General features: G+C 44.3%; 2 protein-coding genes across 2 annotated transcripts; both read left to right on the top strand.

The window, feature by feature from the left end:
• The first annotated feature begins 209 nt into the window (after positions 1 to 209).
• LOC142652523 (uncharacterized) lies at positions 210 to 5,131 on the top strand. The gene is made up of 2 exons (XM_075828172.1): positions 210 to 506; positions 3,144 to 5,131. Exons 1-2 carry the CDS (start codon positions 233 to 235, stop codon positions 5,129 to 5,131), a joined length of 2,262 nt encoding a protein of 753 aa, XP_075684287.1. The 5' UTR covers positions 210 to 232.
• A 13,590-nt stretch (positions 5,132 to 18,721) lies between these two features.
• On the top strand, positions 18,722 to 24,065 carry LOC142652524 (uncharacterized). The gene is made up of 2 exons (XM_075828173.1): positions 18,722 to 19,019; positions 22,078 to 24,065. The coding sequence occupies exons 1-2, from the start codon at positions 18,746 to 18,748 to the stop codon at positions 24,063 to 24,065; spliced, it is 2,262 nt and encodes a 753-aa protein (XP_075684288.1). The 5' UTR covers positions 18,722 to 18,745.

Below are 24,065 nucleotides of genomic sequence, written 5' to 3' on the forward strand. Positions count from 1 at the left end.
GCTGAAAAGACTTATTCATATTTCATAGCTGGTGACATCCCAATGCCAGATAACAGGCTCTAGAACCTTATTACATAGCTGGTGACATCACAATGCCAGATGCCAGGCTGTAGAACCTTATGACATAGTTGGTGACATCACAATGCCAGGTGGCTTTATACACTGGTGCACAGGTTTGGTACTTTGCACTCACACACTGCAGACGAGAGGAGACGCACGTGAGAGCTCAAAAATGTCGAAAGCGAAGAAGAAGACGAAGCATCTAGAGATTGAAGGAGGAGAGGAGAGTAGAGGAGAGGAGAGAGACAAAAAGAATGTAGGAGAAGAGAGACAGGAGAAGGCGAGTAAGACTAAGTGGAGCAGAACAACTCGCTTCTTAGCGCGCCTACAGAAAGCCTTTGCAAGGCTTACCGGATGTATGCGGAGGAGGAACAACTCCAAGAAGGAAAATAAATATTCCGGTGAAGTCCCAGAACCCAGTAACATCGTTCTAGTGGACGATAAAGGTAGGAAATTATGTAGATTATATAATAATTCTAAATACACAGAATAGGCCTCATCAATCAAAACTGTCTAAAAGAAAAACTGTACTTCCCATGGAAAATAAAAGCTGCATTGTGATTTGTTGCTTTGGGCAAAAGGGAATTTTTCTTTGTTAGACAGTTTTGATAAATCAGGATGGATAATCTAGATTCTAAGTGTAAAGGAACTCAACATCCAGAAACAGTGCTCCTATATAATATACAGTTAGGTCCAGAATTATTTGGACAGTGACACAATCTTCATGATTTGGGCTCTGCTGCCACCACATTGGATTTGAAATGAAACAACTGAGATGCGATTGAAGTGGAGACTTTCAAATTAAATTCAAGGAGTTGAACAAAAAAATCCTGTGAAACGTTTAGGAATTGCAACCATTTTTCTACACAGACTCCTCATTTCAGGGTCTCAAAAGTAATTGGACAAATTAACATTACCATAACTAAAATGTTTTTAAAAAAAATACTTTGTAGAGAATCCTTTGCAGGCAATGTCTGCCTGAAGTCTGGAACCCATGATCATCACCAAACGCTCGGTTTTCTCCTATGTTTCCCAGGCCTTTACTTCAGCGGTCTTCAGTTGTTGCTTGTTTGTGGGTCTTTCTGCCCAAGTTTTGTCTTAGTCTTAAGCAAGTGAAATGCAGCTCGATCGGGTTGAGATCTGGTGATTGTCTTGGCCACTGCAGAATATTCCACTTCTTTGTCTTAAAAAACTCCTGGGTTGCTTTCGCAGTATGTTTTGGGTCATTGTCCATCTGTACTGTGGAGCGATGTCCCATCTAGAGTGTCTTTAGCAGCCATGCATGCACATGCCTTCACACTGCCTCCACCATGTTTTACATAGGATGTGCTGTGCTTTAGATCATGGGCCGTTACAAGCCTTCTCCATACTTTCTTCCTCCCATTATTCTGGTAAAGATTGATCTTAGTTTGATGCTGTTCCAGAACTGAGCGGCTTCTTTAGATGTTGTTTGGCAAAGTCTAATGTGGCCTTTCTATTTTTGAGGCTGATTAATAGTTTGCACCTTGTGGTGGACCTGCTATATTTCCTCTCATGAAGTCTTCTCTTTATGGTAGACTTAGATAATGATACACCTACTTCCAGGAGATTGTTCTTCACTTGGGTAGATGTTGTGAAGGGCTTTTTCTTCCCCATGGAAAGGATTCTGCGATCATCCACCACTGTTGTCTTCCATGGACGTCCAGGCCTTTTGGAGCTCATGAGATCACCAGTACGCACTTTTTTTTTCAAGAATGTAGCAAACTGTTGATTTAGCCACTCCTAACATTTGTGCTATCTCTCTGGTGGATTTATTACATTTTTTCAGCCTAGCGATAGTCTGTTTCACTTGCATTGAGAGCTCCTTTGACCTCATGTTGTGGGTTCACAGCAACAGCTTCCAAATGCAACACCTGGAATCAACTCCAGATGTTTTACCTGCTTAATTGATGATGGATTAATGAGGGAATAGCCCATGCAGCTCATTAAATAGCTCTTGAGATAATTGTCCAATTAACTTTGGTCCCTTGAAAAAGAGGCAGTTACATATTAAGGAGCTGATACCCTCAAACTAAAGCTGAGTGTCTGTGCTTTAAGCCTATATTGATAATATAACTGAATATATTTAATATGTTTTGGTACAAAATGGCAAAACTTGTGTCAATGTCCAAATAATTCTGGACCTAACTGTACCTCACACTACATAACTACAGACATAATAATGTATATATTATAGGTAACAAATACAACAGTGCCTTCTACTTCACAGATTAACACCACATGCTCCCATAGGTACAGTTTTCCCGACACCATTCTTGTCTAATAAAATGTAAAGAGGTATTCCCATCTTAGGCATTTATGGCATATCTACGGGAACCCTCGCCTTTGGGGATAACAGGGGTCTGGTATTTCCTTGTTGGCAAATTTTAATCGGAAATGGTGTACGAGGGTAACTTGACCGTATTCTCTCAATAGGTGAGGGACCTAGAGGTGTAAACTGTACCTATCAGGCACTTATAGCATATCCTGGGGATGTGCCATAAAAGCCTAAGATGGGAATATCTCTTTAGCTATCTGCTATATGAGGTAAAAATTAATATTTATGGTGTTACATAATATTATACATTGCTGCAACTTTCCAGTAATATTAACTATTGTCATATGAATTATAACTAACTATTAGACATAGATAAACCCTCCGGGGGGTGAAGTGCCAGATTCTTCGTGCGACTAATACCACAAGTACCAAATTGACTTACAATGGCATCCATTGGGGTCTGATGTGGTGTCCATTGTTTTGACGGGAGAAAAAGCGCTGCTTCCAGCACTACTCTTACCATCAACTCTATCAACTGAGGCTCCAACGCAGATCTGAACATAGCCTTATAATAAATGTCTTCTGAACATCACTTTCTCCATATAATATCTATACCGTTACGAAAGACTGAATAAGAACATTTCACCGACCCAGTTTATACATGAGATCCATTAAGTTTTTCACTTCATTGTTTATTACTGAAGTTTTTTGTTCATAATGTGACAACAAATTATTAATTATTCCATGATAATAACAACACTAAAATCTCTTTCTAATTTTTCCAAAGTTAATGTGAAATCTGAGCCTAAGGAAAAACCTAAGGATTGTAAAGATGATCAAAGCCTGAAGGCAGATGGACAGGAGAAAGATAAGCTGACAACCAGCTATGTGGAACAACAAATTCTCCAACATTACCATCAGATCCAAGATCAAATCCACATCCATGAGACCCTATACATACAATATTATAGTGGTCAGGATAGTGAGAAACATGCTGGAGATAAGAGCCTGAAGGCAGATAGACAGGAGAAAGACAAGCTGACAAGCAATTATGTGGAACGGCTCATTCTCCAACATTACTGTGAGATCGAAGACCAACTTTACATCCATGAGACCCTATACATACAGTATTATAGTGGTCAGGATGGTGAGAAACATGCTGGAGATAAGAGCCTGAAGACCGATGGACAGGGCAAAGACAAGCTGACAACCAGCTATGTGGAACAGAAAATTCTCCAACATTACCATGAGATCGAAGACCAAATCCACATCCATGAAACCCTATACATACAGTATTATAGTGGTCTGGATAGTGAGAAACATGCTGGAGATAAGAGCCTGAAGACTGGTGAACAGGCCAAAGACAAGCTGACAACCAAATATGTGGAACAGAAAATTCTCCAGCATTACCATGAGATCGAAGACCAAATCCACATCCATGAGACCCTATACATACAGTATTATAGTGGTCTGGACAGTGAGAAACTTGCTGGAGATAAGAGCCTGGAGCCTGGTGAACAGGCCAAAGAAAAGCTGACAACCAAATATGTGGAACAGAAAATTCTCCAGCATTACTATGAGATCGAAGACCAAATCCACATCCATGAGACCCTATACATACAGTATTATAGTGGTCAGGATAGTGAGAAACATGCTGGAGAGGAGACAGAGGACAGGAAAGGCAGCGCGACACCAAAGACATCACAAAGTTGCAGCAGTTGTCGTGAAGAAAAAATTGACAATGCCTGTCTGGAAGAGCCGGTGGCCACATCTACTTATAAGAAGAAGACTGCCACAGTAACCCTATCTCTGGAAACCTTTACTTTCCACACTCTATTAGCAAAAGGAGGTTTTGGAAAAGTTTTGGTGGCAACAGATGTCATCCGGAAAGAACATGTTGCCATTAAAGTGGTCAACAAGAAGATACACACAGAGTATGGGTACAACCTGGCAGAACGTGAGATTCTCCATCTATCACATGAGAACCACTACCTAGTTCATGGCCTTGCTGCCTTCCAGACTAAAAGCTACGTCTATTATGTGATGGAACTGGCCACCAGGGGGGACCTAAATGATTTTATTGAGATGAACCTTCGTCTGGATTTTCCCACGTCAAGATTCATAACAGCAGAAGTGGTTTGCGGTCTGCAGTTCCTGCATAAAAAAGGCATCATACACCGAGACCTGAAGCCCAAAAACATCCTACTGACCAGAGAGGGCCACATCAAATTAGCCGATTTTGGTATTTCTATCATGAATGTGTATGAGCGCACTGCAGAGCGTTTCAGAGGAACACCAGGATACGCTGCCCCAGAAATGGTCAAGTGCCTGGAACATGGACGAGAGGTTGACTTCTTTGCTCTGGGAGTGACTTTGTACAAAATGTCCTCGGGTAGGCACCCTTTCTACGGCGCAACAAAGGAATTGATTAATTATGCCGTCAAAACCAAAACGCCTTGCTACCCAGACTTCTTAACCCCTGAGACAGTGCAGATCTTAAAAGGGCTTCTAAACAAAAACAACCACAGACGGCTGGGAGTCAAAGGAAACATCAGAAAACATAAAAATTTTTCAGCTGTGAACTGGAATGATGTGGAAAACCGGACAGCAGTTCCCCCTCAGATACTCGTGTCAGTTCCTGAGTACCTAAATGTTACTTCCACTCTGCGCTACAAGGAAGAGCCGTACAGCATAAAGTCTCAGAAGCTGTTTGAAGACTTCAGCTTTGTATGTCCTGCGTGGTCTGAAAACTATCATCCCACCAACACCGTGTAGATCACTGACTGGGTGATCAAACTGTTTTCCAAATGGCCGTCCAGAAAATAAAAACAGGACAGGACTGCTGGACTCACGACTTCTAACTGGTCTACATGACTAGAAGGAGCTGTACATTGCCACCTTATATTTATAGCTCTAATAAATATTATAACATCACCGCCGTAATGTCATTACTTTAGGTCCCTTTTTTAGAAGTTTAGTTATTGTATTGTTGTTATTGTTATATACTCTATTATAATAAAGGAGTTCTCCAACCACAGATGTTTATGGCATATCCTGTGGATGTCTAATAGGCTTGTGACCCACACATATCGTGAGAATGGAAGTCCCCTAATCCCATCCCACTGTTTAAGCGGGTGCTGGCCCACACACTCAGACATAGCTTGGGTGGAGAGGTGGGGGCACATGTGTCTCTCCACTCCAGATGAGGCTGGACGGCAGCACGGAGGGCTTAAGGGAAAGCATCCATGACTGCCATAGGAGGGAAGGTTAGCCAATCAGGAGGGAAAGGTTTAGTGGAGGCAGGGAGAGGGAGGAGATGGAGAGTGGAGGAATTGGGGTGCGGTATCTGTTCCTCCCGCTGTTTTCGGCATTGAGCCGGAAGCAGCGGGAGGAATAACAGGTAAAAAAGTTAGCTCCCACTGCCCTGCTTACCTGTGAGTATGGCGTCTGTCATCATGCTTGATCAGCTGCGCGCGACAGCTGAGTTCCACGGTCCGGGGTGGCTGGAGGAGATGGTGGCAGCGCTGGCCAGGATCCCTCAGGCGGGCCCGTCTTTGCGTCGAGCCCGGCGCTCTGTGTCGGCTGCTAGCCCGGATGCGCTCCCCTCCCCGCCCCTCTCTCTGGAGATGGTGACATGGCGGTGGGGGGAGAGTTGCTAGTTGCTGCCCCTGCTGAAATAAAGCAGAGGGCGCCGTCGGGAGTGCCGGTTGCTCAGGCTCGGTCACCCCGCCAGGACGGTTGAGTCCGGATGCGGCATCGCAGGGGGAGCCCTTCTAAGGGCGCTGCAGGCCAGGCTGCTGGGACGGCCGCCTCCTCCCAGTGCCTGCTTCCTGGCAGGAATCCCCAGCCGTGACAGGGCTCTGCGGTTCACAGGGAGTCGCAGGCCGGGCTCCCTGTTACGCCACTGCCTTCAGATGCAGTGTCCAGGGTGCAGTCCATGGCCGCCCCGCATGGTGATGTGCCGGCCAGGGGGCAGGCTTCCTCGAGATCTTCAGTGAGGACGCCAAGATCAGCGACGACGACGAGGCAACAGGTCCGGTTGGAAATCTGGGCCCCTCTGTCAGCATGCCGGGGTCCCCGTGTCGGAGATGTCGGTGCGAGTGCCAGTCGTCAGCAAGAGAGGATCTGGAAGATGGAGAGCTGGACGAGTCGCAGCGCGGTCAGAATTTTCCGGCTGGCGGGAACACAGCGCCTGGGCAGCCTGGTGAGTGTGTAACTCCTACTTTGCTGTATACAGCAATTTTCATGTCGGGTGTTGGAGGTGGGGCAGCGAACGCAGAAGTATCGGCTGTCAGTAGTGGCGTTGCCAGGCGCGATGGCTTATCGGATTTAGTGGGTTGTTTGCGCGAGTTAGTCGTGCGCTTAGATAGGGCTACGGCGCCTGTAGTTCCGGCGGGGTCCCCGGCGGTGGTCTGGGAAGGTCCTCGTGATGTACAGTCGTGGTCCCTGGTTGGGGAGGTTTCGGGGGCATCCAAGGAAGCTATGGCAGTGTCTGTTCAAACCGAGGCACAGAAGGACAGGGATAGAATTCGGCTTTATGATCGTGCTCTGGGCGAAGTTTACGTCTGTTTTGAGGGTACTTTAGGGGCCCAGCTTAAACAGGAGGTTCGTGAGCGGATTTGGAAGGACGAATACGTGGAAATTTTTTCTCTTCTGCCGCTTGCGAAGTTCAACTTGGTTAAGGGCAAGCGGGATGAGAGTAAGAAGGAGGAAGAGGAGCGTCGGCGGTATAGGTTTATTCCGCAGACGTTCGTCAATTGGTCACAAGCTTTTGATATTTTGGCGAGTGTGATTGGGGAAAAGGCGCCTGAAAATTGCTCGGCCTTGTTTTGTTATTTCGATGCCATCGGGGAGGCTCATCGGGCGTACTGGGGTCAGGCGTGGTTGCGTTACGATGAGCAGTTTCGCCAGAGGAAGGTGGGAAACGGTGGGATCAGAAAGGTTATTGCGCTTTGGTTGCGGGTGACGGCCCCGGTTAAGCAGTCCTTTCCCAGGAGCGTTGGCCAAGGAGGTCAGTCTAGTCAGTCCGGACAGGGCTCTGGGTCAAAACTCGGGTTCTGCTGGCAATTCAATGATGGCCAGTGTAAGTTCGGGGCCACTTGTAAATTTAAGCTTGTCTGTTCGGAGTGCAACGGCTCCTCGCATGGGGCTGCAAAATGTATGCGAAAGAGGAAGCGGTCAGGCACTCAGTCCTCCTCCGTTGGTCAAGGGGCTGTCGCCGGTGAGGATGGCCCCGTATCTAAATGAATATCCGAATAGGGTTGCAGCCAAGTTAATTTATGAGCGGTTTTTGTTTGGTTTTGTTATTCCTCCTCCTCCGTATGAGGTTCCGGTTACACGGCGCAATCTTAAGTTGGCTTATTTGCACTTGGAGGTCGGAAAAACTTTTGAAGGAAGTTTTGTTGGGTCGCATGGCCGGACCTTTTGTCGAGCCGCCGATAGCGAATCTAGTGGTATCCCCCTTGGGAATTGTGCCGAAGCGGGAGCCCCATAAATTCCATTTGATTCAGCATTTGTCTTTTCCCAGGGGGTCGTCTGTAAATGATGGGATAGAGCACGATTTATGCTCGGTTGTTTACACGTCATTTGACAAAGCGGTGGTGTTAGTGCGTGAGGCGGGGCCTGGGGCGCTGTTGGCAAAAACTGACATTGAGGCGGCTTTTTGCTTGCTGCCGGTACATCCGGAGAGCCAACGGGGGGGTTTTATGTCGATAGGTGTCTTCCAATGGGGTGTTCCCTTTCTTGCGCATACTTCGAGGCATTTAGTAGCTTTGTGGAATGGGTGACGAAGGGCGTAGCTGGGGTGGATTCGTTAAAACATTATCTTGACGATTTTTTGTGCGTCGGCCCTAGCGGTTCCCCTGTTTGCGGTAACTTATTGTATTCCTTGCAGAAGGTTGCGACGGATTTTGGAATTTCTCTGGCGCCTGGTAAAACTGAGGGCCCTGTCTCTACCATCTGTTTTTTAGGGATTTAAATTGATTTGGTTTCAATGGAGTGCATGCTTCCTGAAGATAAATTACTGCCATTGCATCAGGAGGTGAGGCGTGCCTGTCGATTGAAGAAGATCACTTTGCGCGATCTCCAGTCTCTGCTGGGGAAGTTGAACTTTGCCTGTCGGATTATGCCAATGGGTAGAGTTTTAGTAGGCGATTGGCGGCAGCGACGGCGGGTATCCGGGCATCCCATCATTTCGTGAGGATTGGGGTGGAACACAGGGCGGATCTGCAGGTCTGGGACGGGTTTCTCGGGCAATATAATGTTAGATCGTTGTGGATGTCGCCGGTACAGAATATGAGCGAGTTGGAGCTGTTTACTGATGCGGCGGGGTCCGGTGTTTTTGGCGTGTATGCAGGAGTTCAATGGTGTGCGGGGGACTGGCCGGACAGATGGGTGAGCAGTGGTCTTACGGGTAATCTGGCCCTGCTCGAGCTGTTCCCCATCGTGGTTGCGGTGACCATTTGGGGGGACAGGCTCAGGGATAAAAGTTAGTTTCCACTGCGATAACATGGGAGTGGTGTTAGCGATTAATAACGTATCAGCATCTTCTCCGCCTGTGGTTCAGTTGTTGCGTCACTTAGTCTTGGTGTGCTTGTCCTTATGGTTGCGGTGCATGTACCAAGGGATTACAATTGTGTCGCTGATGCTCTTTCTCGCTCGCAGTGAGATCGTTTTCGTCAATTGGCTCCGGGAGCGGAGCTGTCCGGTTTGGCTTGCCCGGAACATCACTGGGATCTGGTTTCGGTCCCGTGGAACAGTTGATCGAACGTTCGTTGGCTAGTGCGACTTGGAGTGCTTATTCGGCTTGTTGGCAGCAGTGGGAGGAGTGGGTAAGAGTGTTAACGTCAGCACGGATCAAGACAGGTTGGTGGCATTGTTATACTGGTTGGGGGATGCTTGGGAAGCAGGGTTTTCTTTGGCTAAGGTGAATCGTTTTGTTGCTGGGTTGGCGTTTGGATTTAAATTACGGGGTTTTCAGGATGTGTCCAAGAATTTTTTGGTAATGCAAGCTTTGAAGAGTTTGCGTCGCGGCTGGGCTGAAGCAGATCAGAGGCGACCCGTGTCGTTTACCCTTCTTGGTTCGTTGGGCGCATCGCTGGGGGCTGTTTGTAATTCGCCTTATGAGGTAGAGTTTTTTCGTTTGGCTTTTTCCCTAGCGTTTTTTGGAGCACTCAGAATTGGTGAGTTGGTTTCTCCTAGTGCGGTGAGGGCTGGGGTATTGCGACAGGCGGATGTGTGTCTATATGGGGATAGACTCGAGTTGTTTTTGCGGCGGTCCAAGACTGATCAAGTGGGACGGGGTAAGCGGATAGTGTTGTTTGCCTTCCCGGGGTCGGCGATGTGTCCGGTTGCTTGTATGGTTGCTTTCAAGCCACGGGGTAGGGTACCTGAGTCGCCATTGCTCCGTCATGAGAATGGCTTGTTTTTGTCCAGGTATCAGTTTGGTGCTGTATTTAAAAAATGCTTGGCTGAGGTCGGAGTTGGGTATGGATCTTACTCGTCTCACTCGTTTAGGATCGGCGCTGCTACTGAAGCTGGGCGTTGGGGGTTGGATGACGAGGGTGTGCGTCGCATTGGCCGTTGGGAGTCCAATAGGTTTAGGACTTACGTGCGCCCTCATTTGTTGTGAGTTTGTAACTTGTGCTTTGATGGCTTACATGTGCGTTTGCTTGTCCTTTCATTTCAGATCATCGCCCCTGCTTAGTTTGGCTTTTAGGACACCCTTATGTGCACTGGGGGGCACTGCGGGCGCATGTTTGCCCAGATGGCCGTCAGCTTCGCATTCCGCGGCAAGATGCGGTTTTACATTGGCTGGGATTCCGAGGTATGTTATGGAGCTGGGTAGTAACCGAGTTTCAAACACACTCTCAGTTAGATAGGGTTCCGGAGGTTTTGGTGTTACATGTGGGGGGGGGGACGGTCTGGGGGTGCGCCCTTTTCGCGAGTTAGTGCGGGATATAAAACACGATTTGTTATCTTATCCACGCTTAGTTATTGTTTGGTCGGACATAGTTCCAAGGAAGTTTTGGCGCTTGGCAAGATCAGTGGAGAGGGTTAATAAAGCCTGCATCAAAGTAAACCGGGCAGTGTCACGTTTCGTTGCCAAGAACGGGGGCATTTGTGTTCGACACACGGATTTGGAGTCTGGAGTCGGAAATTATTGGCGGAGTGATGGAGTACATTTGGCCAAGGTTGGAATTTATCTGTGGAGCCTGGCCTTAGCAGAAGGAATTGAGAGGGCGGTGGTGGTTTGGCGGGACTCACAGGCTTAAGGTGGTCAAGACCTGTTTCGCTGTGGCGGGGGGAGTCCTTGAGGTTGGTCAGTACAAAATGATGGGGTGGTCGCATCGGGGGTATGCGTCCCACAAAAAGGTATATAATTTGAAGACTTCATAGGGTGTTATCCCTTTGAAGTGGTCTCCTGGTGGTTGGAGCCATCTGCAGAGGGGAGTGGTGCCTCCGATCTGGTTTACGGCTGGAGGTAAATAGTTGGTGGTGGTTTGAAGAAAAGGAAAGGAAAAGGAAAATCGGTAAAAAATGGCTTCCAGGACTTCCCCTGGTCTGTTTAGTGTTAAAAATGTTGATTGTTATTTATGATTCTGACCCATGTTGGGTCATGTGAATTATAGGAGGAATTCTCTGGTCGAATTCCTAAAGTAGTTATCCGAATGTTTCGGATTAAATTGCATTTCAAAAATAATGTAAGTTAATAAATGGCTGCTGTGGCCATTTCACATCCAACCTCGGTTGTCACGTGTCCTTATTTGGTGGATGGGTGGAAAAGGGGAATAAAAGGTAAAATAGCACATGACTCAACTTAGGCCAGTCAAGTATATTAGAAGCTCAGCTCAGCTGTTCTATAGCTCCTACAGACTTGAATGAAGAGAACCGAACATATGCGTATCCACCTCCAGATTCAAATTCTACCTGGATGTGGCGAGGGGGGCCCAGAGGTGGGAGACCTACCTGTCAGCCATTTCTATGGGAAAGGATATATCATAAATATCTACGAAGGGAAAACCCCTACAGTATACGAACACACAGGACAGAAACGCTGCGTAAAAGTACACAGCGTATCTGTCCTGGAAGTCACAGGGAATTCTGCCCGAAAAACCGCACCAAATTGTGGTGCAGTTTTACAGGCGGCATGTCCACTGTGGAAATCCATCAGATCTATCGCATACAGGTCATGCTGCGGATAATTTATTCTGCCACAAGTGAATGAGGTTTTGGAAAATTTGTTGCAAAATCTCGGTGTGGAATCCACAAGTCCTCCCTTTTTGTACGTGTCCTAAATACTTTATAATTATGATGTGTGAAATAGCTGAAGCAAAGCTTGTTTTTTTAACCCCTTAAGGACGCAGCCTAGTTTTGGCCTTAAGGCTCAGAACCCATTTTTCAAATCTGACATATTTCACTTTATGTGGTAATAACGTCGGAATGCTTAAACCTATCCAAGCAATTCTGAGATTGTTTTCTCGTGACACATTGGGCTTCATGTTCGTGGTAAAATTTGGTCAATATATTCAGTGTTTATTGGTGAAAAATTGCAAAATTTAGAGAACATTTTGAAAAAATAGCATTTTTCAGAATTTCAATGCATCTGCTTGTAAAACAGACAGTTATACCACCCAAAATAGTTACTAGATCACATTTCCCATATGTCTACTTTAGATTGGCATCGTTTTTTGAACATTCTTTTATTTTTCTTGGACGTTACAAGGCTTAGAACATAAACAGCAATTTCTCATATTTTTAAGAAAATGTCAAAAGCCTTTTTTTTAAGGTACCTGTTCAATTCTGAAGCGACTTTGACGGGCCTATGTATTAGAAACCCTGATAAAACACGCCATTTTAAAAACTAGACCCCTCAAAGTATTCAAAACAGCATTTAGAAAGTTTTTTAACCCTTCAGGCATTTCACAGGTATTAAAGCAAAGTGGAGGTGAAATTTGCAAATTTAATTTTTCTTGCTGAATTTCAATTTTATTCAATTTTTTTTTCTGTAACACAGAAGGTTTTACCAGAGAAACACTACTTAATATGTATTGTCCAGATTCTGCAGTTTTTAGAAATGTCCCACATGTGGCTCTACTGCGCTCGTGGAATAAAACACAAGCCCTAGAAGCAAAGAAGCACCTAGTGCATTTTGAGGCCTCTTTTTTATTAGAATATATTTTAGGCAGCATGCCAGGTTTGAAAAGGTGTTGAGGTGCCAAAACAGTAGGAATCCCCCAATAGTGACACCATTTTGGAAACTACACCCCTCAAGGAATTCATTTATGGTTGTTGTTACCATTTTGACTGCACAGTTTTTTCACAGCACGTATTTGAATTGGGCTGTGAAATGAAGAAAATGACATTTTTTCCAATAAAATGTCATTTGTGATCAAAATTTCTTATTTTCACAGGGAACAAAATACCCAATTTTGTTGACCAATTTGTCCTTAGTGCGGCAATACCACATTTGTGGTGATAAACTGCCGTTTGGGCCCATGGGAGGGCTCAGAAGGAAAGGAGCGCTATGTGTTTGTTGGAGTCCAGATTTTGATGGATTGGTTTTCGGGTGCCATGTCGCATTTGCAGTGCCCCAGAGGTGACAAAGCAATGGAAACCCACCAGAAGTGACCCCATTTTGGAAACTACACCCCTCAAGGAATTCAAATATGGTTGTTGCTACAATTTTGACAGGACAGTTTTTTCACAGCACCTATTTGAATTGGGCTGTGAAATGAAAAAAATTTAATTTTTTCCAATAAGATGTCATTTTTTATCAAAATTTCTTATTTTCACAAGGAACAAAATACCCCATTTTGTTGCCCAATTTCTCCTGAGTGCATCAATACCCCATTTGTGGCGATAAACTGCCTTTTGGGCCCATGGGAGGCCTCAAAAGGGAAGGAGCGCTGTGTGTTCTTTGGAGTGCAGATTTTGCTGGTTTGGTTTTCGGGTGCTGTGTCGCATTTGCAGAGCCCCAGAGGTATCAAAGCAATGGAAACCCACCAGAAGTGACCCCATTTTGGAAACTACACCCCTCAAGGAATTCATTTATGGGTAATGTGACAATTTAGACCCCATAGTTTCTTTACAGAACCTATTTGAATTGGGCTGGGAATTAAAAAATATATATATTTTTTCCAATAATATGTCGTTTTAGTTTAAAAAATCTTATTTTCACAAGAAATAAAATACTCTATTTTGTTGCCCAATTTGTCCTGAGTGCGGCAATACCCCATTTGTGGTGATAAACTGCAGTTTGGGCCCATGGGAGGGCTCAGAAGGAAAGGAGCGCTATTTGATCTTTGGAGTCCAGATTTTGCTGGATTGGTTTTCGGGTGCCATGTCGCATTTGCAGAGCCCCAGAGGTATCAAAGCAATGGAAACCAACCACAAATGACCCCATTTTGGAAACTACACCCCTCAAGGAATTCATTTATGGGTGTTGTGACCATTTTGACCCCATAGTTTTTTCACAGAACTTATTTGAATTGGGCTGGGAATTAAAACAAAATTATTTTTTTCAAATAATATGTAGTTTTGGCTGAAAATTTCTTATTTTCACAATAAAAAAAATACCCCATTCTGTTGCGCAATTTGTTCTGAGTGCCGCAATACCCCATTTGTGGTGATAAACTGCCGTTTGGGCCCATGGGAGGGCTCAGAAGGAAAGGACCACCATTTGGCCTACTGGGGATTTTCTGGTGCAAAGGCATGTATGCAGAAGCCCCTGAGGTACCAGTACAGTTGAAACCCGCAAGAAGTGACCCCGTTTTAAAAACTACACCCTTAAGGCATTCATCTAGAGGTGTAGTGAGCATTTTGACCGGAGACATACACCCCATAAACTGTAATGTGGGTTCTCCTGGGTATGGCAATACCCTACATGTGGCTGTTATCAGCTGCCTGGGCACACAGCAGGGCCCAGAGGGGAAAGACGAGGGGGGATAAGCTGTGCGGTGTACATCAGGGTAAGTAAAATTGGGGTAAATTATAAACCAAGGGATAAATGATAAATTTTAAAACACTCTTTCATACAGAGCTCTGGTTATTCGGTACACGTGTCACATTGATATATTGTGTCCTCCCTTATCCCCCTCTTATAGCAGACTTTGCACCTCTTTTGACTTTTTTCCTTCTTGCCAGTTTGGGGAACTTCTCCTGGAAAGTGTTGCCCTGGTATGATGCGTGTGGCCTCGCTTCCAGAAGTACTGGGTGCCCCCCCTTCTTGGTCCCTAAAGATTAGGTTCTTGATAATCACCTCTTGAAATTCCAGGAAAGTTCCCCTCAGGCCTGCACATCGATGTAGCATGTACACATTGTACAATACCATCTGTATGATGTGCACGGCCAGCTTCTTATACCACACCGCATGGCGCTGTAGGGCTTCAGTACTTGATCTGACAAGTCCATCCCTCCCATGTACCTATTGTAGTCCAGGATGCAGTCTGGTTTGGGGGTGGCCTTTCCTTCATATATCCTAAATCTGTAGGTATACCCTGATGCACTCTCGCACAGCTTATACATCTTCACGCCATACCTTGCCCTCTTACCCGGCAGGTACTCGTGGAATTGAACCCTCCCTTTAAAATGTACCAGGGACTCATCAATAGAAATACACTTCTCGGGGGTGTATGCTTGGGAAAATCGGGCACTGAAACGGTCTAATAGGTGTCTCTGTTTATACAAATGGTCAAACCTGGGGTCATCTCGGGTTGGGCACGGCTCATTATCAGTATAATGTAAGAAGCGAAGTATTGCCTAATTTATTTATTTTTTTAGGTTCCAGTTCAGTTCTGAAGTTGCTTTGAGGGGCCCATATATTAAAAACCCCTATCAAACACCCCATTTAAGAAACTAGACCCCTCAACGTATTCACAACAGCATTTAGAAAGTTTATGAAGCCTTTAGGTGTTTCACAGAAATTTAGAGCAAAGTAGATGTGAAATTTACATTTTTTTATGGTCAAAAAATCCTCTTTATACCATGTTTTTTTTAAAACACAAAAGGATTTATCAGAGAAACGCAACTTAATACTTATTGCCCAGATTCTTCAGTTTTGAGAAATATCCCACATGTGGCCCTAGTGTGATAATGGACTGAAGCACCGGCCTCCGAAGCAAAGGAGCACCTAGTGGATTTTGAGGCCTCTTTTTTATTAGGCACCATGTCCGGTTTGAAGAGGTCTTGTGGTGCCAAAACATTGGAAACCCCCCAAAAGTGACCCCAATTTGGAAACTAGACCCCTTGAGGAATCCATTGTAGTTTTCTTGGGGCGCATGCAGATTTTTGATCAGTTTTTATTCTATTTTTAAGTGGCGTGGTGACTAAAAAACAGCAATTCTACTATTGTTTTTTTATTCTATTTTTTTTACAGCGTTCACCGTGTGCTATAAATGACATATTCACTTTATTCTGCGGGGCGATACGATTACGGCGATACCAGATGTTTATAGTTTTTTTTTTTTATGTCTTATGGCGTTTGCACAATAAAATACGTTTTGTAAAAAAATCATTCACTTTTTCTAAGCGCCATAACTTTTTTATTTTTCAATCAATAAAGCCGTGCGAGGACTTTTTTTTTGCGTAACGAACTGTAGTTTCGTTCAGTGCCATTTTTAGGTACATGCGACTTTTTGATCTCTTTTTATTCCATTTTTTGGGAGGTGAAGTGACCAAACAATTGTGAATGTGGTACGGTCTATTATTATTTTCTTTTACGGCGTTCACCGTGCGGGATAAATAACGAAATCATTTTGTAGTTTAGGCCGTTACGGACGCGGCGATACCAATTATGTATAGTTTATTTGTTTGTTTATATATTTTTATTAATAATAAATGACTGATAAGGTAAAAAGGGGGATTTTTACTTTTATTACTTTTAAAACTTTAATTTTCTTATTTTTACACATCTTTTTTTAACTTTTTTTTAACTTTATTACTTTGTCCCACTAGGGGACTTGAGGGTAGGAGGCCCTGATCACAATTCTAATACACTGCACTACATGCGTAGTGCAGTGTATTAGAACTGTCAGCTACTCACTGACAGCAAGCATAGTGGGTCCTGACGTTTTCAGGACCCACTTGGCTTCCGTCTATGGCATAGCCGGATACCATTGTTTGGTGTCCGGTTGCCATAGTCACCATCGCCGGCCGCTATCGTGTAGCAGGCTGGCGATGGCAGCTTAAGCCCTAAGAAGCCGCGATCTCTATAGAACGCGGCTTTTAAGTGGTTAATCAGCGGGGACACAGCGATCGGTCCCCGCTGTAGGAGCTGTGACAGCTGCTGTACGAGACAGCAGCTGTCACAGCTCCTGCATGTGTCGGGAGGACGGCCGAAATGGCCGTTACTCCTGAGACGTACTATTAGGTCATGGAGCGCGAACGATACAGCTGCCATGACCTAATAGTACGTCCAGGAGCAGGAAGGGGTTAAGCAAAGATCTATTTAAGGGACATTCTACACTGCGATGCAGGCTGTCAGGGAATGTTGGGAGTTGTAGTTTTTCAACAGCTGGAAACTTAGGCTGGGTTCACACGACCATGTTACGTCCGTAATGGACGGAATGTATTTCGGCCGCAAGTCCCGGACCTAACACACTGCAGTGAGCCGGGCTCCTAGTATCATAGTTATGTACTAGGAGTCCCTGCCTCTCTGTGGAACTACTGTCCCGTACTGAAAACATGATTACAGTATGGGACAGTTGTCCAGCAGCGAGGCAGGGACTCCTAGCATTAATTTATGTAATTTTTTTTTTAATATTTTGTTCACTGACTTAAGTTAAAGGGGTTTTCCGGGACAAATATTGATGGCTTACTATAAGGCACAAGTGAGAAGAGCCAAGCCAGGTCTAAAGTAGCTTAAAGGTTTAAATTACAAAAAAAAACATAGGCTTGCATACATGGCAGACCTGGGAGCCGTTGTCTGGCCCCCGGGTGCCATCACAAGCATCAGCAGTCCCCACAATTGCATGGGGGCTGCTGATGTGCTACAAACCCTGTACATGCGGAGATCGCAATCGAGCCCCGCATGTAACGGGTTAATTGCCAAAATCAGAGGCAATGAGCCGCTGATCGGCAACTAGTGGAGTGTCAGCTGTCAGGGACAGCTGACCTCCTGGTTCTCGATGCACACTGTCGCCGACACTGTCACAGACACTGTCATCGACAGTGTGCATCACGAACGGCAGTGACGTCCTGTCACTCTGACAGGAAGTCTATCAGGAGGCTGATCCTGATAGGCTTCCGTACATGGCAGACACGGAGGCCATTATTTGGCCTCCGATCGCCATGCTAGCCATCTGCAAACCTCACAATTTCATTGTGAGGTCTGCCGATGAGCTAGAAACAATCAATCACCGCAATCAAGGGGTTAATTGCCAAAATCTGCGGAAATAAGCCGCTGATCAGCATACAGTGGATTGTCAGCTGTCAGGGACAGCTGGCCTCCCGTTTCCCGGTGCACACTGTCGCCGACAGTGTGCACCGGGAACCACGCATTAACTGGCCACATGGACGTACAGTTGTGTCCTGGTGCGCCTAGGGGTTAAAATCCATAACTATCCTGGCAAATGCCCACATACATATAAATACACAAAAAACAACCACTATAATCTATTAGACTTCCCCTGGTCGGGTGAATAAGACCCCAGTATTACTAACGTATTTGAGAAAAAACATATCCAAGGTACACCAGATAACTGGCCTCCTCTTGTCCATTGCATTTCGCAAACCACATTTTTTTCTATAGATCAATGGAAAGCTGTGTGTTACATGTTCATTTTTGTTTTATGTTTATATACCTAAAATGCTGTGTATATTTAGGTACATATATTCTTGCTTTTGTACATTTATTATGCATTTTTTATCTCACTAAAATTTACCCAAAAAAGGTACACAAGATAAATTTTTACCATGACTGTACTTTTTGATAATATCATCTGTGACTTACAGACAGGTTATCCCAGCCACATGACTTAATGCTGCCATGGTACAATCGCCATATTGAATAAAGCATGATAGATGGAAAAAGCTGTGACATCACAATGTGAGATGCAAGCTGAAAATACTTTATTCATATTTCATAGCTGGTGACATCTCAATGCCAGATGACAGGCTGTAGAACCTTATTACATAGCTGGTGACATTACAATGCCAGATGCCAGGCTGTAGAACCTTATGACATAGCTGGTGACATCACAATGCCAGATGCCAGGCTGTAGAACCTTATGACATAGTTGGTGACATCACAATGCCAGATGCCAGGCTGTAGAACCTTATGACATAGTTGGTGACATCACAATGCCAGGTGGCTTTATACACTGGTGCACAGGTTTGGTACTTTGCACTCACACATTGCAGACGAGAGGAGACGCACGTGAGAGCTCAAAAATGCCGAAAGCGAAGAAGAAGACGAAGCATCTAGAGATTGAAGGAGGAGAGGAGAGTAGAGGAGAGGAGAGAGACAAAAAGAATGTAGGAGAAGAGAGACAGGAGAAGGCGAGTAAGACTAAATGGAGCAGAACAACTCGCTTCTTAACGCGCCTACAGAAAGCCTTTGCAAGGCTTACGGGATGTATGCGGAGGAGGAACAACTCCAAGAAGGAAAATAAATGTTCCGGTGAAGTCCCAGAACCCAGTAACATCGTTCTAGTGGACGACAAAGGTAGGAAATTATGTAGATGATATAATAATTATAAATACACAGAATAGGCCTCATCAATCAAAACTGTCTAACAGAAAAACTACTTATTACCCATAGCAACCAATAAGAGCCCAGCTTTTATTTCTTAACCCCTTAGTGACCAGCCCATTTTAGGCCCTAATGACCAAGCTATTTTATTTGTTTTTCTATAGTTGCATTCAAAGAGCTATAACTTTTTTATTTTTTCGTCTACATAGCTGTATGAGGACTTGTTTTTTGCGGGATTAGTTGTACTTTTTAATAGCACAATTTTTGGGTACATATAATTTTTATTTAACTTTTGTTAACTTTTTTGGGGGGGATTATAAAAAAAAACTGAAATTCCGCCATTGTTCTATGCATTTTTAAATTGACGCCGTTCACTGTGCGATGTAAATAACATGTTACCTTTGTTCTATGGGTCGGTACGATTACGACGATACCACATATGTAGAGGTTTTTTTATGTTTTACGACTTTTGCACAATAAAACCACTTTCGAACTAAAATTATTTGTTTTTGCATCGTTGCTTTTCAAGAGCCGTAACTTTTTTATTTTACCATCAATGTAGTGATTTTTTGGGCTTCTTTTCTGCGGGACGAGACGTAGTTTTGATTGGTTTTGTTTTGGGGTGCATGGCACTTATTGATTCATTTTTATTATGATTTTTTTGGGGTTGCAAAGGAAAAAAATTGCAATTTCGCCATTGTTTTTTGCAGGTTTTTTTTACGGTGTTCACCTTGCGGTTTAAATTACATATTAACTTTATTAATGGAGTCATTACGGTCGCGGCGATACCATATATGTGTACTTTTATTTATTTTTTACACTTTTACTAAATAAAACCACTTTTTATGGAAAAAAATGGTTTTATTTATTTTTTTACTGTCATTTTTATTATTAATCTTTATTTCACATTTATTATTTATTTCATTAGTCCCACTAGTGGACTTTACTGTGCGATCTTCAGATCGCTGCTATAATGCTTTGGTATACTTCGTATACCAGAGCATTATTGCCTGTCAGTGTAAATCTGACAGGCAATCTATTAGGACGTGCCTCCGGCGCGTCCTAACAGGCATATGTCCAGGGCAGACCTGGGGGCTTTTATCAAGACCCCGGCTGCCATGACACCCCATCGGAGACCCGCGATTGCATTTGCGGGCCGCCGATGGGTGACAGAGGGAGCTCACTCCATCTGTAAACAAAGTTAAATGTCGCGGTCGCTATTGACGGCGGCATTTAACGGGTTAAACGGCCGCGATCGAAGTAAACTTTGATCGCGGGCATTGGAGCAGGAGCTCAGCCGTCATCAGACAGCTGAGCCCCGGCTCCAGCCTGCACGAGAGACCCGTGAAGGACTTAGACTAGGCTCACGTGAAAAGGCGTATTGGTGGTCACTAAGGGGTTAATCATCCCTGGGAAAATAAAAGCTGCATTGTGATTTGTTGCTTTGGGCAAAAGGGAATTTTTCTTTGTTAGACAGTTTTGATAAATCAGGGTGGATAATCTAGATTCTAAGTGTAAAGGAACTCAACATCCATAAACAGTGCTCCTATATAATATACAGTTAGGTCCAGAATTATTTGGACAGTGACACAATCTTCATGATTTTTGCTCTGCTGCCACCACATTGGATTTGAACTGAAACAACTGAGAAGCAATTGAAGTGGAGACTTTCAGATTTAATTCAAGGAATTGAACAAAAAAATCCTGTGAAACGTTTAGGAATTGCAACCATTTTTCTACACAGACTTCCCTCATTTCAGGGTCTCAAAAGCAATTGGACAAATTAACCTTACCATAACTAAAATGTTTTTTAAAAAAAATACTTTGTAGAGAATCCTTTGCAGGCAATGTCTGCCTGAAGTCTGGAACCCATGGTCATCACTAGAGATGAGCGAACTTATGAAAAGTTCGGTTCGGCTGGTTCGCCGAATTTCATGGAAAAGATCGATTCGGACCGAACTAGTTCTGACCGAACCTGTAATTGGAGCTCCCGTAATGACGGGTGGCTACATGTGTGCACCCGGCATTATGGCAGCGTTGCTAGGCGACGTCAGTAAATGTCACTGTCCAGGGTGCTGAAAGAGTTAACTGATCGGCAGTAACTCTTTCAGCACCCTGGACAGTGAATTCCGATCACAATATAGAGCAACATGTAAAAAACAAAAGACGTTCGTACTTACCGAGAACTTCCTGCTTCTTCCTTACAGTCCGGCCTCCCGGCCGTTGCCTTGGTGACGCGTCTCTCTCGACATCCAGTCCGACCTCCCGGGATGACGATTCAGTCCAAGTGACAGCTGCAGCCAATCACAGGCCAATCACAGGCTGCAGCCAATCACAGGCCAATCCCAGGCTGCAGCGGTCACATGGACTGCCGCGTCATCCAGGGAGGTCGGGCTGGATGTGAAGAGAGGGACGCGTCACCGTTGCCACTAAATCCTCCTAAGCATGGTATTATCCTATGATATTAAAGTAATAGTAATGAATGGCTGGTTAGAACACTATAATATTCCCAAACACCAAAGAGGAGAAAATGTGACAAATGCGATCATAGAAAAAAAAAAAAAAAGAAATAATAATCAATTAGGCCCTGTTGGCAACTGCGTTAAAGTTTCAGCTTATAACCGAAAACGCAACGCAGTGCCAGATTCTTCGTGCGACTAATACCACATGTACCCAATTGACTTACAATGGCATCCATTGGGGTCTGATGTGGTGTCCATTGTTTTGATGGGAGAAAAAGAGCTGCTTCCAGCATTACTCTTACCATCAACTCTATCAACTGAGGCTCCAACGCAGATCTGAACATAGCCTTATAATAAATGTCTTCTGAACGTCACTTTCTCCATATAATATCTGCACCGTTACGAAAGACTGAATAAGAACATTTCACCGACCCAGTTTATACATGAGATCCATTAAGTTTTTCATGTCATTGTTTATTACTGAAGTTTTATGTTCATAATGTGACAACAAATTATTAATTCTTCCATGATAATAACAACACTAAAATCTCTTTCTAATTTTTCCAAAGTTAATGTGAAATCTGAGCCTAAGGAAAAACCTAAGGATTGTAAAGATGATCAAAGCCTGAAGGCAGATGGACAGGAGAAAGATAAGCTGACAACCAGCTATGTAGAACAACAAATTCTCCAACATTACCATCAGATCCAAGATCAAATCCACATCCATGAGACCCTATACATACAATATTATAGTGGTCAGGATAGTGAGAAACATGCTGAAGATAAGAGCCTGAAGGCAGATAGACAGGAGAAAGACAAGCTGACAAGCAATTATGTGGAACGGCTCATTTTCCAACATTACTGTGAGATCGAAGACCAAATCCACATCCATGAGATCCTATACATACAGTACTATAGTGGTCAGGATGGTGAGAAACATGCTGGAGATAAGAGCCTGAAGACCGATGGACAGGGCAAAGACAAGCTGACAACCAGCTATGTGGAACAGAAAATTCTCCAACATTACCATGAGATTGAAGACCAAATCCACATCCATGAGACCCTATACATACAGTATTATAGTGGTCTGGATAGTGAGAAACATGCTGGAGATAAGAGCCTGAAGTCTGGTGAACAGGCCAAAGATAAGCTGACACCCAGCAATGTGGAACAGCAAATTCTCCAACATTACCATGAGATCGAAGACCAAATCCACATCCATGAGACCCTATACATACAGTATTACAGTGGTCTGGATAGTGAGAAACTTGCTGGAGATAAGAGCCTGGAGACTGGTGAACAGGCCAAAGAAAAGCTGACAACCAAATATGTGGAACAGAAAATTCTCCAGCATTACTATGAGATCGAAGACCAAATCCACATCCATGAGACCCTATACATACAGTATTATAGTGGTCAGGATAGTGAGAAACATGCTGGAGAGGAGACAGAGGACAGGAAAGGCAGCGCGACACCAAAGACATCACAAAGTTGCAGCAGTTGTCGTGAAGAAAAAATTGACAATGCCTGTCTGGAAGAGCCGGTGGCCACATCTACTTATAAGAAGAAGACTGCCACAGTAACCCTAACTCTGGAAACCTTTACTTTCCACACTCTATTAGCAAAAGGAGGTTTTGGAAAAGTTTTGGTGGCAACAGATGTCATCCGGAAAGAACATGTTGCCATTAAAGTGGTCAACAAGAAGATACACACAGAGTATGGGTACAACCTGGCAGAACGTGAGATTCTCCATCTATCACACGAGAACCACTACCTAGTTCATGGCCTTGCTGCCTTCCAGACTAAAAGCTACGTCTATTATGTGATGGAACTGGCCACCAGGGGGGACCTAAATGATTTTATTGAGATGAACCTTCGTCTGGATTTTCCCACGTCAAGATTCATAACAGCAGAAGTGGTTTGCGGTCTGCAGTTCCTGCATAAAAAAGGCATCATACACCGAGACCTGAAGCCCAAAAACATCCTACTGACCAGAGAGGGCCACATCAAATTAGCCGATTTTGGTATTTCTATCATGAATATGTATGAGCGCACTGCAGAGCGTTTCAGAGGAACACCAGGATACGCTGCCCCAGAAATGGTCAAGTGCCTGGAACATGGACGAGAGGTTGACTTCTTTGCTCTGGGAGTGACTTTGTACAAAATGTCCTCGGGTAGGCACCCTTTCTACGGCGCAACAAAGGAATTGATTAATTATGCCGTCAAAACCAAAACGCCTTGCTACCCAGACTTCTTAACCCCTGAGACAGTGCAGATCTTAAAAGGGCTTCTAAACAAAAACAACCACAGACGGCTGGGAGTCAAAGAAAACATCAGAAAACATAAATTTTTCTCAGCTGTGAACTGGAATGATGTGGAAAACCGGACAGCAGTTCCCCCTCAGATACTCGTGTCAGTTCCTGAGTACCTAAATGTTACTTCCACTCTGCGCTACAAGGAAGAGCCGTACAGCATAAAGTCTCAGAAGCTGTTTGAAGACTTCAGCTTTGTATGTCCTGCGTGGTCTGAAAACTATCATCCCACCAACATTGTGTAG

This window comes from Rhinoderma darwinii, chromosome 5 (genome assembly GCF_050947455.1).
Source record: "Rhinoderma darwinii isolate aRhiDar2 chromosome 5, aRhiDar2.hap1, whole genome shotgun sequence".
NCBI lineage: Eukaryota > Metazoa > Chordata > Amphibia > Anura > Rhinodermatidae > Rhinoderma > Rhinoderma darwinii.